Source organism: Panulirus ornatus, chromosome 72, assembly GCF_036320965.1.
Source record: "Panulirus ornatus isolate Po-2019 chromosome 72, ASM3632096v1, whole genome shotgun sequence".
Lineage (NCBI taxonomy): Eukaryota > Metazoa > Arthropoda > Malacostraca > Decapoda > Palinuridae > Panulirus > Panulirus ornatus.
This window is the reverse complement of record NC_092295.1, coordinates 3,632,736-3,647,325: the sequence shown is the minus strand read 5'-3', so window position 1 is coordinate 3,647,325 and position 14,590 is coordinate 3,632,736. Positions and strand designations below refer to the sequence as shown.

General features: G+C 51.2%; 1 protein-coding gene across 9 annotated transcripts in view; it reads left to right on the top strand.

The window, feature by feature from the left end:
• The window catches only part of pros (homeobox protein prospero), an 844,893-nt gene that overhangs the window by 805,198 nt on the left and 25,105 nt on the right, over positions 1-14,590 (top strand). For 6 of the 9 annotated variants that reach the window (XM_071660582.1, XM_071660580.1, XM_071660581.1 and 3 more), the window contains 2 exons: positions 2,796-2,927; positions 9,927-10,086. In XM_071660582.1, the coding sequence (XP_071516683.1) occupies positions 2,796-2,927; positions 9,927-10,086 (292 nt within the window). The remainder of the gene's footprint in view (positions 1-2,795; positions 2,928-9,926; positions 10,087-14,590) is intronic. The other 3 variants (XM_071660585.1, XM_071660586.1, XM_071660587.1) reach the window with 2 other exon arrangements.

The following is a 14,590-nucleotide window of genomic DNA, read 5'->3' as shown; positions in this document are numbered from 1 at the left end:
CATCACATGAACCCATGTGCACCCCATCACATTAACCCATGTGCACCCCATCACATTAACCCCTGTGCACCCCATCACATTAACCCCTGTGCACCCCATCACATTAACCCCTGTGCACCCCATCACATTAACCCCTTTGCACCCCATCACATTAACCCATGTGTACCCCATCACATTATGCAGCCCAGTTGTCCCCAGTAGCCCCAGTACTGAGCCCCTTCCCCCAGTACCCCATCATTCATCAGTGTTTCCTACATGTCTTCTCTTTATCATATTATTTGCTTCACCAGCGCCCCGCCCCGCCCCGCCCCGCCCCGCCCCGACCCGACCCCCATGTTCATTACTCACGTCCCGCCCGATCTACGTTTTCTTCACTCTCGTCTTGTCCATTTTACCTCCCTCTTGGTCTTCTTCTTTTCCTTTTTTTTTGTGTTTCGTTTGTATGTTTGTATTGGTCAAGTGTCCCCCTGTTTAACCCCTTCCTCTCCCATCCCCTTCCCTTCCCCTTCCCTTCCCCTTCCTCTCCCATTCCCCTTCCTCTCCCCTTCCCCTTCCTCTCCCTTCCCCTTCCTCTCCCCTTCCTCTCCCCTTCCCCTTCCCTTTCCCTTCCCCTTCCTCTCCCCTTCCTTTCCCATCCCCTTCCCCTTCCCCAGACACGAGAGCTGTACAGGTATCAGTAACACCCATCCTCCCCTCACCCTCCCCCATGCAGGAAGTCGGTACCCGCATCTTCTCTTCCTCTCGTCTTCCCTCCTCCTCCTCCTCCAGCGCCTCCTCCTCCTCCTCCTCCTCCAGCGCCTCCTCCTCCTCCTCCTCCTCCTCCTCCTCCTCCAGCGCCTCCTCCTCTTCCTCCTCTTCCTCCTCCTCCTCCTCCTCCTCCTCCTTTTCCTCCTCCTCCTCCTCCTCCTCTTCCTCTTCCTCCTCCTCCTTCTACATTATTTTCTCATTCTCCCTCATTATTTTTCCTCTGCCCTCTCGCTAATCATTCTTCCCATACAATTACTCCCATCTCTTCCTTCACGTCTCTCTCTCTCTCTCTCTCTCTCTCTCTCTCTCTCTCTCTCTCTCTCTCTCTCTCTCTCTCTCTCTCTCTCTCACTTTTCAGTCGACGTCTTTCCCATTTCTGTTCGCTCTGGCCACGCGAGGCCCATTCCACCCATTCCATCCTCAGATCAATTTTTCTCTTACCCCTTCCGTCGGTCTAGCGCCCCGTCCCCCTTCCTTCCTCCCCATCCCCAAAGTGGCCGGGGGGGGCGGGGGCCTCCTCCCCCCCCCCCCTCTCCTCCCGTCTTCTCTAGCTGGCCATCGTTTTCTTTACCCTCCCATCGCCCCCCCCTTCCTCTCATCCCCCTTCCCCCCATCCCCCGACGTTGCCTGATCCCCCCCCCCCCCCCGTTAGCTCGGCCAACAGCCAGCAATCACCTGGTTGAACAACCATCATGAGGGTAGTTTAGTCCTGGTGTGTTTCTATTGGTTGTTTCTATGGGGGGGAGGGGGCGGGGGGGGGTTGTGTGTCTCTCTGGGGCCTAGCACCCGGGGGGCGAGGGGAGGGGGGGGAGGGGGAGGGGGGTTGTCTTAAGGGGGGGTTAAACTTGTGTAGGGGGGGTCCGGGGGGTGGGGGGGGTAGTGGTAGTTAAACCGGCCTCTGCTGTGTTAGCAGTCAAGGTTTGTTTACATGTTATCCCACGCTTTGAATTTTGAAATGCATCTCTCTCTCTCTCTCTCTCTCTCTCTCTCTCTCTCTCTCTCTCTCTCTCTCTCTCTCTCTCTCTCTCTCTCTCTCTCTCTCTCTCTCTCTCTCTCTCTCTCTCTCTCTCTCTCTATCTATCTATCTATCTATCTATCTATCTCTCTCTATCTATCTCTCTCTCTATCTCTATCTCTATCTCTATCTATCTATCTACCTATCTATCTCTATCTATCTATCTTTCTATCTAGCTATTCACCTATTTATGTATGTGTCTATCTATCTATCCATTTATCTATCTATCTCCTTATCTCATATTGTCTTCACAAATTCATTTCCCATTCTCATAATTATTTCCATATCTCTCCTTCTTCCTTCTCCTCATCTTCCCCTCGCTATCCACCGGCCTTCCCTATATATATATATATATATATATATATATATATATATATATATATATATATATATATTGGAAAGGATCACAATTTTGCGCGTGGTTAAGATATTCCTATGAGTCCACGGGGAAAAATGAAACACGAAAAGTTCCCAAGTGCACTTTCGTGTAATAATCACATCTCTTCGATGTATATCAACTGACTGTTATATTTCTCTCTTGTGTCTCCCCTGATGATGTGATTATTACACGAAAGTGCACTTGGAACTTTTCGTGTTTCATTTTCCCCGTGGACTCATAGGAATATATATATATATATATATATATATATATATATATATATATATATATATATATATATATATATATATATATATATATATATATCATTGTCTCTATCATTGTCTTCATTTCCTTCTATCTCTTCCTTCATCTCTTGCACCATTTCTATCATTATCTTCATGTCATTCTCCGAAATCACCGGCAAACTCTGATAAAATTAAGTTATTTCATTATGGTTTTGTTGTTCTCATTCTCTCTCTCTCTCTCTCTCTCTCTCTCTCTCTCTCTCTCTCTCTCTCTCTCTCTCTCTCTCTCCTCTCTCTCTCTCTCTCTCCCCCCCCCCCCCCATGCGACCCAGCCAGCGGTTTGGTGGTTAGCCACCTGGGCGGCCCAGGTCCTCTCGGATTAAGTCATTATTGATTCTCTCCTAAGGTGTCGGGAGGCGGCGTGAGATGTGTGGGCGTGAACGGTGGGCGTGGACGGAGGGCGGAGCTATCTCGTTTAGGAGTGGACAGAGGGTGGAGCTATCGCTTGTGGGCGTGGACGAAACTGGAGCTATTTCTTGTAGGTGTGGCCCAAGGGCGGAGTTTAGAGGTATCCTTTGTGGTCAAAAGCTATTCCGTGTGGGCGGAGCTATCTCATGATGGGCGGAGCTATCTCATAATGGGCGGAGCTATCTCATGATGGGCGGAGCTATCTCATGATGGGCGGAGCTATCTCATGATGGGCGGAGCTATCTCATGTGGGCGTGGGGGGAGTAATTTCAACTGTGAGCGTAGACAGAGTATGAAGTTATTTCACTATGGGCGTGTTTGATGGGCGGAGTTAGTTCACGTGGGTGTGGTGGGTGAGAAGGGGTGGACAAAGGATCATCCTCCGTGGGCGTACACTGTGGGCGTGGTCTTGTGGGCGGGGCTATTCCGCCGTGGGCGTGTGCACCATCTGTAGTCACAGGGGTGGGTGGGATGTGTCGGGTGTGGGCAGCTGGTGTTGACTGATGAACAAGCAGTTGGCAATTAGGTTGTTAGATAAAAAGGGGAGCTGTTAGGGGTCTAAGATAAGACGTTATCAAGGGAGAGATAAGACGTTATCAAGGGTGAAAGATAAGACGTTATCAAGGGTGAAAGATAAGAGTTTGTCAGGGGAAAGATAACAGGTTGTTAGGGGAAAGATAACAGGTTGTTAGGGGAAAGATAACAGGTTGTTAGGGGAAAGATAACAGGTTGTTAGGGGAAAGATAAAGTGTTGTGAAGGACTAGGAAAATATATAAGATAAGGGGTTGTATTTGGGAAGATAAGAGAGGTCAAAGATAAGAGGCAGATAAGGAAGTGTCGAGGGGAGAGATAACGTGTTGTAAAAGGGTGAGAAGGGGAAAGATAAGATATTCTTGAGGATAAAGATAAAGGGGTTTTCTAGAATGGGAAAAAAGGGGGATTAATGATGTAAGATAAGGAATTTTCAGGGTTTAGAGACGTGGTTTATCAAAGGAAAAGATAAGGTGTTATCTGTAATGTAGTATAAGGGGCTGCCATGGATACAATATAAGGAATTATCATATGGAGTTGATGATAATGGGTTCTTAAGGGTTGAATTTCGAGTGAGAGAAGATAAAATGTTTGAGGTTGAATGATGATTGTAATTATGATAACAGGTTTTGGAAGTCATGTTTATATGTGTATGGTAAACATGGTGTTGGATTACGGTCATGACGGAGGGAGATGAATGTTGGGGTTGTGGTGGGGTTGTGGTGGGGTTGACGTGGGGTTGACGTGGGGTTGTGGTGGGGTTGTGGTGAGGTTGTGGTGGGGTTGGGGTGGGGTTGTGGTGGGGTTGACGTGGGGTTGTGGTGGGGTTGTGGTTGGGTTGTGGTGGGGTTGGGGTGGGGTTGTGGTGGGGTTGTGGTGGGGTTGACGTGGGGTTGTGATGGGGTTGTGGTGGGGTTGTGGTGGGGTTGTGGTGGGGTTGTGGTGGGGTTGTGGTGGGGTTGGGGTGGGGTTGTGGTGGGGTTGTGGTGGGGTTGTGGTGGGGTTGACGTGGGGTTGTGGTGGGGTTGTGGTGGGGTTGTGGTGGGGTTGGGGTGGGGTTGACGTGGGGTTGTGGTGGGGTTGTGGTGGGGTTGGGGTGGGGTTGTTGTGGGGTTGTGGTGGGGTTGGGGTGGGGTTGTGGTGGGGTTGGGGTGGGGTTGTGGTGGGGTTGGGGTGGGGTTGTGGTGGGGTTGTGGTGGGGTTGGGGTGGGGTTGGGGTGGGGTTGTGGTGGGGTTGTGGTGGGGTTGGGGTGGGGTTGTGGTGGGGTTGTGGTGGGGTTGTGGTGGAGGGGAGGTTGCCATGGTTGTCTGTGTCAGGGGGGGGAGGGAGGGAGGGTAAGAACAACCACGTGGTACACTAGGACGGTGTGTTCGCCACGTGTTTCACCACGGGGTGTTCGCCACGTGCTAGTGTGGTGGTCATGACGGGCAGTATGCACGTACCCTCGTCTTTCTACCCAAGTCGTGCACATAGCCTTATCTTTCTCCCTCATTCCTTGCACGTGACTTTATCCCTGTGGCCATCACGTGCACGTAACCCTGATTCTATGTCCATCACGTGCACGTAACCCTGTCCCTGTGGCCATCACGTGCACGTAACCCTGTCCCTATGGCCATCACGTGAACGTAGCCTCGCTCCTCCACAACGCGTGGAAACAGCCACCGGCACGTGTACCTGGCCCAAAGTCTAATTTCCACCACGTGCGTTCAAATTCACGTGCGTCCACCTGCACAGCTGCGCTCAAACTCCCTATGTTGAAGGTGGATGTTATCACAGGTCGTTAAATCATGGTACAGGTGTACCGTCGGGGTACAGATGTACCGTCGGGGTACAGATGTACCGTCGGGGTACAGATGTACCGTCGGGGTACAGGTGTACCGTCGGGGTACAGTGTACCGTCGGGGTACAGATGTACCGTCGGGGTACAGATGTACCGTCGGGGTACAGGTGTACCGTCGGGGTACAGATGTACCGTCGGGGTACAGATGTACCGTCGGGGTACAGATGTACCGTCGGGGTACAGATGTACCGTCGGGGTACAGGTGTACCGTCGGGGTACAGGTGTACCGTCGGGGTACAGATGTACCGTCGGGGTACAGGTGTACCGTCGGGGTACAGGTGTACCGTCGGGGCACAGGTGTACCGTCGGGGTACAGGTGTACCGTCGGGGTACAGGTGTACCGTCGGGGTACAGATGTACCGTCGGGGTACAGATGTACCGTCGGGGTACAGGTGTATCGTCGGGGTACAGGTGTACCGTCGGGGTACAGGTGTACCGTCGGGGTACAGATGTACCGTCGGGGTACAGATGTACCGTCGGGGTACAGGTGTACCGTCGGGGTACAGGTGTACCGTCGGGGTACAGATGTATCGTCGGGGTACAGTGTACCGTCGGGGTACAGATGTACCGTCGGGGTACAGGTGTACCGTCGGGGTACAGATGTACAGTCGGGGTGCAGGTGTACCGTGGGGGTACAGATGTACCGTTGGGGTACAGATGTACCGTGGGAGTACAGATGTACCGTCGGGGTACAGATGTACCGTCGGGGTACAGGTGTACCGTCGGGGTACAGATGTACCGTCGGGGTACAGGTGTACCGTCGGGGTACAGGTGTACCGTCGGGGTACAGATGTACCGTCGGGGTACAGGTGTACCGTCGGGGTACAGATGTACCAGAGGGTACAGTTGATCATAACGGTACAGCCAAGCAGAAGGTACATCTTCTTCTGTAACGAAAGGTCACTTCGATTCGCCACTTAGCCTCCGACACCTGTGGATAGACACACACACACACACACACACACACACACACACCTGTAAAACGAACCCACATCTGGCATTCTCGCCTTTAAGACTAAACTCCTTAGGGGCGGGTATTACTCGGGAATGGTCCATCGCGTGGGGGCGTGAGGGTGACCCGATTGTAGCGTTTATATCAAGGGGTCAGAAAGGTTAACTTGGCCTGCTGGGCCAATCTGTCCTTGGCGGACCTAATTATATGATTCATGTCTTGACGGCCGGGTTGAAGGGCACGTAGAAAACACTTGAGACCAGACCGGTCATCTACTCTAATGAGTTGGTCAAGTACCTTCCCTCCTCATTGAGTAATGTTGATCGTTCATTACTCCCGGTGGTCACTCGTGTTGATCACTCATTACTCACTCGTCCACCTCTCCCTCTGGGACGTCTATGTGTCTCTGGTCGTCTCCACACTCGTCAGTTTCCCTCGTCTTCCTGATGCCTTGTGAACAAAGCTACGTCGAGGAAGCCAGGCCAGGCCGAGCCCCAAGCCTGAGCCAGTCCTCCACTCACACAATACCACCACCTCCCACATGACGTCCCCAAGCCAGCCACCATCCAGTCCACACCGAACTCTATCCTTCTGTTTTCGTCATCCTCTCCTAACTTCTCTCTCTATCCTTCCGTCTTCATCATCCTCTCCTAACCTCTCTTTCTATCCTTCCGTCTTCATCATCCTCTTCTAACCTCTCTCTCTCTCTCTATCCTTCCGTCTTCATCATCCTCTCTTAACCTCTCTCTCTCTCTCTATTCTTCCGTCTTCATCACCCTCTTCTAACCTCTCTCTCTATCCTTCCGTCTTCATCATCCTCTCGTAACCTCTCTCTCTCTATCTATTCTTCCGTCTTCATCATCCTCTCCTAACCTCTCTCTCTCTCTCTATCCTTCCGTCTTCATCATCCTCTCCTAACCTCTCTCTCTCTCTATCCTTCCTAGTTCCTTCCACCGCTCATTTCCTCCGCCTCCTTCTTCTTCATCCCCATCAATTAAAATCTATCAGTTCTATTGCCCCCATCTATCCATCCGTGGCTTCTCATACGGCTTGCGTCTCGTCCCCTGCTCCGTCTTGCGTCCGACACACACACACACACACACACCGGTTCAGACTCCGGCAGCGGAGACGGAAACCCCCGAAGTCTTTTGTGTCAATAATCTTGAGGATCCGCAGTGACTCGTGGCTAATCTATGGATCATCTCGGGTAATGTAGACGTGGACGGAAGTAAGGTTTGGCCAGGAGGAAGGGCTTGTGGCAAGCTCGGGTTTCAAGACCCAGTTTTGTGATCCTGCTTCGCGCTATCTCGCTTCACTCGCTCGGTGCTTCGACATTCGTAAATCGACTCATAGAAGGAGTTGGGTTCTGCTAACGTTCCAGGAGAGAAAAAGATGGCAAGAGGAGCATCTCATGGAAAGCAATCCAGTAGTTCTGTGGAGGAAGTGGCCGGGTAGGATTCCATTGTAAAGCAGAGACAAAGAGGGTCAGATGTGTGATTCGTCGCCCTCCGCTCACTGTGGGGCTTCTGTCGCACTCGATCCTTCTCTTATTCCGGACGATCCGACTTGCGGTTCGCCGACGTCTACAGGGCGAGGCTACACTCTCACTTCCTAATTGGATTTGGGGTCGACTCAAGATCTTATTTGGCGCTCGAAACCTTGTAAGAGACCCTGTGATTCGCCACAGTTTAGCCAATCAGGTGACAGAATGTTTTTCATATTGGTTTGGGCATAAGTCAGAGACGAATGGCGTGCGTTGTCGAGGGACGAACAAAACTGTACCAAGAAACAGAACTCTTCGAGAATCAACAACCACAAAAAGTAAACACAAGGGAGAGCTCAGGACGCTTGTCGTCTTTTGTTTGGTTTCGATTTATTTGTGAATTAATCCTGGAGGCTCAGCGCTACGGGGAAGCCTTAGAATGGAAACCCCTTTTATTTGTCCACAACCTGAGGTTTCTAAGGCCTGATGATCCTTGGACGTCCCCACGTCCACCGCCCTTTTAAGTCTTTCGTGATAGCATCAAGCGGGGTTGTACACCTTGATAACCTCCCTTCTTCCACCCCCCTCTTTTCCCCCTTCTCCTTCCCCCTTCTCTTCCCCTCACGGGGTCACAACTTTGTGTCTTCTCCCTCCACCGCGCCGTGCTCCGTCCTGTGTCAGCCAGGGATGTTGGGAGGAGACGTGGGGTCGTGTGTGTGTGTCACTCCCTCGTCAGCCAACCTGGACACGTACCTTCCCTCCGGCACAAGGTGGGAGGCGTACGTCTCCCACCTTGTCTCTTCATAGTCTGATTAATTCCTCAATTATTCATACCTAACTGGCCAATTAGCTCATTATCCGCCGGTGATGGGCATAGGGAGACACTGGCCTCAGATTGTTGTGTGACAGTTGTTGTGTTATTGAGCGAAAGACAGAAACCTTCTGAGGTAGCTCGCACCCACTCTCCAGCTCCTCCTCCCTCCTCATCCTCCTCCCTCCTCATCCTCCTCCCTCCTCATCCTCCTTCCTCCTCATCCTCCTCCCTCAATCATCTTGAACCATACCTTAAACCCCTCACCTCACACCCCTCGCCTCACACCCTCACCTCACACACACCTTCACCTCACACACCCTCACCACACACCCCCTCACCTCACACACACCTTCACCTCACACAGCCCCTCACCTCACACACCTTCACCTCTCACACCCTCACCTCACACACCCCCTCACCTCACACCCCTCACCTCACACACACCTTCACCTCACACAGCCCCTCACCTCACACACCTTCACCTCACACACCCTCACCTCACACCCCTCGCCTCACACCCTCACCTCACACACCCTCACCTCACACTCCCTCACCTCACCCCCTCACCTCACACACCCTCACCTCACACACCCTCACCCATATACCATCTTGGCCCCCTAAACCCCCCCACCTAACCATTCCTAACCAGCGCTCCTGTTATTACTGCATGACTCTAGCAAATTTATTTCAACTGCCTGGCTAGACTTCTTCACTTCTCTTATATAATATATGTATATAAAGAATTTAATGCACATGTTTGAGATTAAGACAGCTTTCTGTTCCCTGTATATGGTGACGTCCCAGTGTTCTTAGCACGTAACATTGGACGGATCACCTAAAACTTTTACGATAATCTTAAAGATTCATCTTTGGTTAGCTTTTTCCCTCAGCACATAATGCATTGATCAGTGTCTCTCAACTTTGTCATTTGATATCATAAATTGGATCTTTGATTTGCCGTATGTAGGCTGTGTACGTCACTGCGAAGCATATATACATAAGATGAACCCACATCCCAGTTACTAATGAACGGGGCTGCTTGTTAAATACTGTTATGAGAATCTTAGGGTAGTTGGGGGGGGGTGAAAAATTACCATATTCCCATTCTCTGTTGAACTATAATGATTCCCATTTTCTAGTCGCTGGAGAATGGTATACTCCTGTATTCTGCCGAACGTAGAATTTAACTCATTCCCCTTCGTCAGAAAACGGGAAGTATGACATTACCGTTGCCTACCAAAGGAGAATGTCGTTAGCATACCATTTTCTTTCATTGGGATAATGTTACAAACTCACAACCATCCAACGGGGACTGATCCAAACCCCGTTCACTGGTACACTGGGATGACATGAACTCATATTTAACCCCATTCTCTATTGACATGTTTGTTTGTTTGTGTGTGTGTGTGTTTACATGGTTGGTTTTCTTCTTTTCCCTTAACTTCAGCACACTCCAGCACCTTGACCCCGATGCATCTTCGTAAAGCGAAGTTGATGTTCTTCTACGTCCGGTATCCTTCATCCTCGGTGCTCAAGACTTATTTTCCAGACATCAAATTTAACAAGAATAACACAGCCCAGCTTGTTAAATGGTTCTCAAATTTCCGGTTAGTGCTCACACCATTTCTCGTTTTCTTTCTTGTGTGTAAGGGGTGGGAAAGGGAGTGAGGGGACTGTAGACTCATTTTCTGTGATAAAGGAAGTGTTTGTGAGGGTGTTTACTTCCCCCTCATTTGCATTTTCTAATGTTTTTTGTTTTTTCTTCATATAATTCTGCTTATTTTAGCTATACCTGCCTCTACTTCCTACAATTAGTATTATTATTATTATTATTATTATTATTATTATTATTATTATTATTATTATTATCATTATTATTATTATTATTATTATCATTATTATTATCATTATTATTATTATTATTATCATTATTATTATCATTATTATTATTATTATTATCATTATTATTATTATTATTATTATTATTATTATTATTATTATCATTATTACTATTAGTATTATTGTAATCATTATTAATGATATTATTATCATTATTATTATTATTATTATTATTATTATTATTATTATTATTATTACTATTAGTATTATTGTAATCATTATTAATGATATTATTATCATACTGAAAAATTGATAGAGATGTCGTCCATTTCCTTTTTGGAATGGTGTGGTTCCCTACTTGGCCACAAGGGAATAAATGAACTATTTATTAGGGCGATGGAAAGATAACTGGGATAAACAAGAGATAAGTTATCTTTTTATCTAAGATAGTGAGCGATAGGCTGTATGACTCATACCAAAACTGCAGAAGAGGATCAATATGTGAGAAAATAATGGAATTAACTTTACGAACGTTTTATATATATATATATATATATATATATATATATATATATATATATATATATATCGACATGTTGAATGGCCATTCGACACATGTTACTGAGACTGACCCCAGAATGACCCAGGTCATCCAAAGGATCTCCTTCCTTCGACACCAGGGGACTGGAGAGAGAGAGAGAGAGAGAGAGAGAGAGAGAGAGAGAGAGAGAGAGAGAGAGAGAGAGAGAGAGAGAGAGGTGTCCCACAGTCGACCACCTCAAAATTCACACCGACCCAGCAATTATACTGCCCAAGTGGCGGTAGGGAGAGGGGAGAGAGAGAGAGAGAGAGAGAGAGAGAGAGAGAGAGAGAGAGAGAGAGACTGGGTGATAGGTGTAAGAGGAGGGGGAAAATAATGATGTGTGAGAAAGAGAGATGGCGGGGAGGATGTAGATATATGAATTAGGTGCGAGAGAGAGAGAGAGAGAGAGAGAGAGAGAGAGAGAGAGTCTTTCAAGACGTCAAGTGATTTCTTCTTAAAACTTTTGTGTCACTGTATAGACTTCCAGGATGAGCGAGTGCTGGTGTACCGTCATAACCTGGAAAGAAAACGACCATACATCGACCATACATTGTAGAGAGAATGAAAGAGAGGAATTGAAGCGTTGAGACAAATGAAGATGAAGTGGGACAGATGAAGGAGGAGAGTGGGAGAGAGAGAGAGACACTAGGTGGAGCTCCTAACCTGCTGCACACCAGGTGGAGCTCCTGACCTGCACACTAGGTGGAGGTGATCACCAGTACACTAGGTGGAGGTACTCACCTGCACACTAGGTGGAGGTGCTTACCTGCACACTAAGTGGAGGTGCTCACCTGCACATTAGGTGGAGGTGCTGACTCACACACTAGGTGCAGGTACTGACCCACACACTAGGTGGAGGGGCTGACCCACGCACTAGGTGCAGGGGCTGACCCACACACTAAGTGCAGGGGCTGACCCACGCACTAGGTGCAGGGGCTGACCCACGCACTAGGTGCAGGGGCTGACCCACACACTAAGTGCAGGGGCTGACCCACACACTAGGTGCAGGGGCTGACCCACGCACTAGGTGCAGGGGCTGACCCACACACTAGGTGCAGGGGCTGACCCACACACTAGGTGGAGGGGCTGACCCACACACTAGGTGCAGGGTCTGACCCACACACTAGGTGCAGGGGCTGACCCACACACTAGGTGCAGGGGCTGACCCACACACTAGGTGGAGGGGCTGACCCACACACTAGGTGCAGGTGCTGACTCACACACTAGGTGCAGGTGCTGACCCACACACTAGGTGGAGGGGCTGACCCACACACTAGGTGCAGGTGCTGACTCACACACTAGGTGGAGGGGCTGACTCACACACTAGGTGCAGGTACTGACCCACACACTAGGTGGAGGGGCTGACCCACACACCAGGTGCAGGTGCTGACCCACACACTAGGTGCAGGTGCTGACCCACACACTAGGTGCAGGGGCTGACCCACACACTAGGTGCAGGTGCTGACCCACACACTAGGTGGAGGGGCTGACCCACACACTAGGTGGAGGGGCTGACCCACACACTAGGTGCAGGTACTGACCCACACACTAGGTGGAGGGGCTGACCCACACACTAGGTGCAGGTGCTGACTCACACACTAGGTGCAGGTACTGACCCACACACTAGGTGCAGGTGCTGACCCACACACTAGGTGCAGGTGCTGACCCACACACTAGGTGCAGGTGCTGACCCACACACTAGGTGCAGGTGCTGACTCACACACTAGGTGCAGGTACTGACCCACACACTAGGTGGAGGGGCTGACCCACACACTAGGTGCAGGTGCTGACCCACACACTAGGTGCAGGTGCTGACCCACACACTAGGTGCAAGTGCTGACCCACACACTAGGTGCAGGTGCTGACCCACACACTAGGTGCAGGGGCTGACCCACACACTAGGTGCAGGTGCTGACCCACACACTAGGTGCAGGTGCTGACCCACACACTAGGTGCAGGGGCTGACCCACACACTAGGTGCAGGTGCTGACCCACACACTAGGTGCAGGTGCTGACCCACACACTAGGTGCAGGTACTGACCCACACACTAGGTGGAGGGGCTGACCCACACACTAGGTGCAGGTGCTGACCCACACACTAGGTGCAGGTGCTGACCCACACACTAGGTGCAGGGGCTGACCCACACACTAGGTGCAGGTGCTGACCCACACACTAGGTGGAGGGGCTGACCCACACACTAGGTGGAGGGGCTGACCCACACACTAGGTGCAGGGGCTGACCCTCACACTAGGTGGAGGGGCTGACCCACACACTAGGTGGAGGGGCTGACCCACACACTAGGTGCAGGGGCTGACCCACACACTAGGTGCAGGGGCTGACCCACACACTAGGTGCAGGTGCTGACCCACACACTAGGTGCAGGTACTGACCCACACACTAGGTGCAGGTACTGACCCACACACTAGGTGCAGGTGCTGACCCACACACTAGGTGCAGGTGCTGACCCACACACTAGGTGCAGGTACTGACCCACACACTAGGTGCAGGTGCTGACCCACACACTAGGTGCAGGGGCTGACCCACACACTAGGTGGAGGGGCTGACCCACACACTAGGTGCAGGGGCTGACCCACACACTAGGTGGAGGGGCTGACCCACACACTAGGTGCAAGTGCTGACCCACACACTAGGTGCAGGTGCTGACCCACGCACTAGGTGGAGGGGCTGACCCACATACTAGGTGCAGGTGCTGACCCACACACTAGGTGCGGGTACTGACCCACACACTAGGTGCAGGTGCTGACCCACACACTAGGTGCAGGGGCTGACCCACACACTAGGTGCAGGGGCTGACCCACACACTAGGTGCAGGGGCTGACCCACACACTAGGTGGAGGGGCTGACCCACACACTAGGTGCAGGGGCTGACCCACACACTAGGTGCAGGTGCTGACCCACACACTAGGTGCAGGTGCTGACCCACACACTAGGTGCAGGTACTGACCCACACACTAGGTGCAGGTGCTGACCCACACACTAGGTGCAGGTGCTGACCCACACACTAGGTGCAGGTACTGACCCACACACTAGGTGCAGGTGCTGACCCACACACTAGGTGCAGGGGCTGACCCACACACTAGGTGGAGGGGCTGACCCACACACTAGGTGCAGGGGCTGACCCACACACTAGGTGGAGGGGCTGACCCACACACTAGGTGCAGGTGCTGACCCACACACTAGGTGCAGGTGCTGACCCACGCACTAGGTGGAGGGGCTGACCCACACACTAGGTGCAGGGGCTGACCCACACACTAGGTGCGGGTACTGACCCACACACTAGGTGCAGGTGCTGACCCACACACTAGGTGCAGGGGCTGACCCACACACTAGGTGCAGGGGCTGACCCACACACTAGGTGCAGGGGCTGACCCACACACTAGGTGTCCCCCTCATCATTGCCAATGTTTATGGAAGAGCCTTCCTCCTCCTCCCCCCCACACACTATACCTCCCCCCCACCTGCCCCATAGTGTGTGGGGTCGCCCCCCCCCAGACCCCCGTAGTAATGTTTTTGTGTGGGGGGGGGAGGGGGGGGGTTTGCGTGGTGGTCAAGGGTGTAGTGAAGATGAATTCATCATGAATGGTGGTGGTCAGGGGTTTTGTGTGTAGTGTTGAGGATTAACACTGTGTGACACGGTGTGTGGGGGGGGGGCACAGCACGGGGTCAG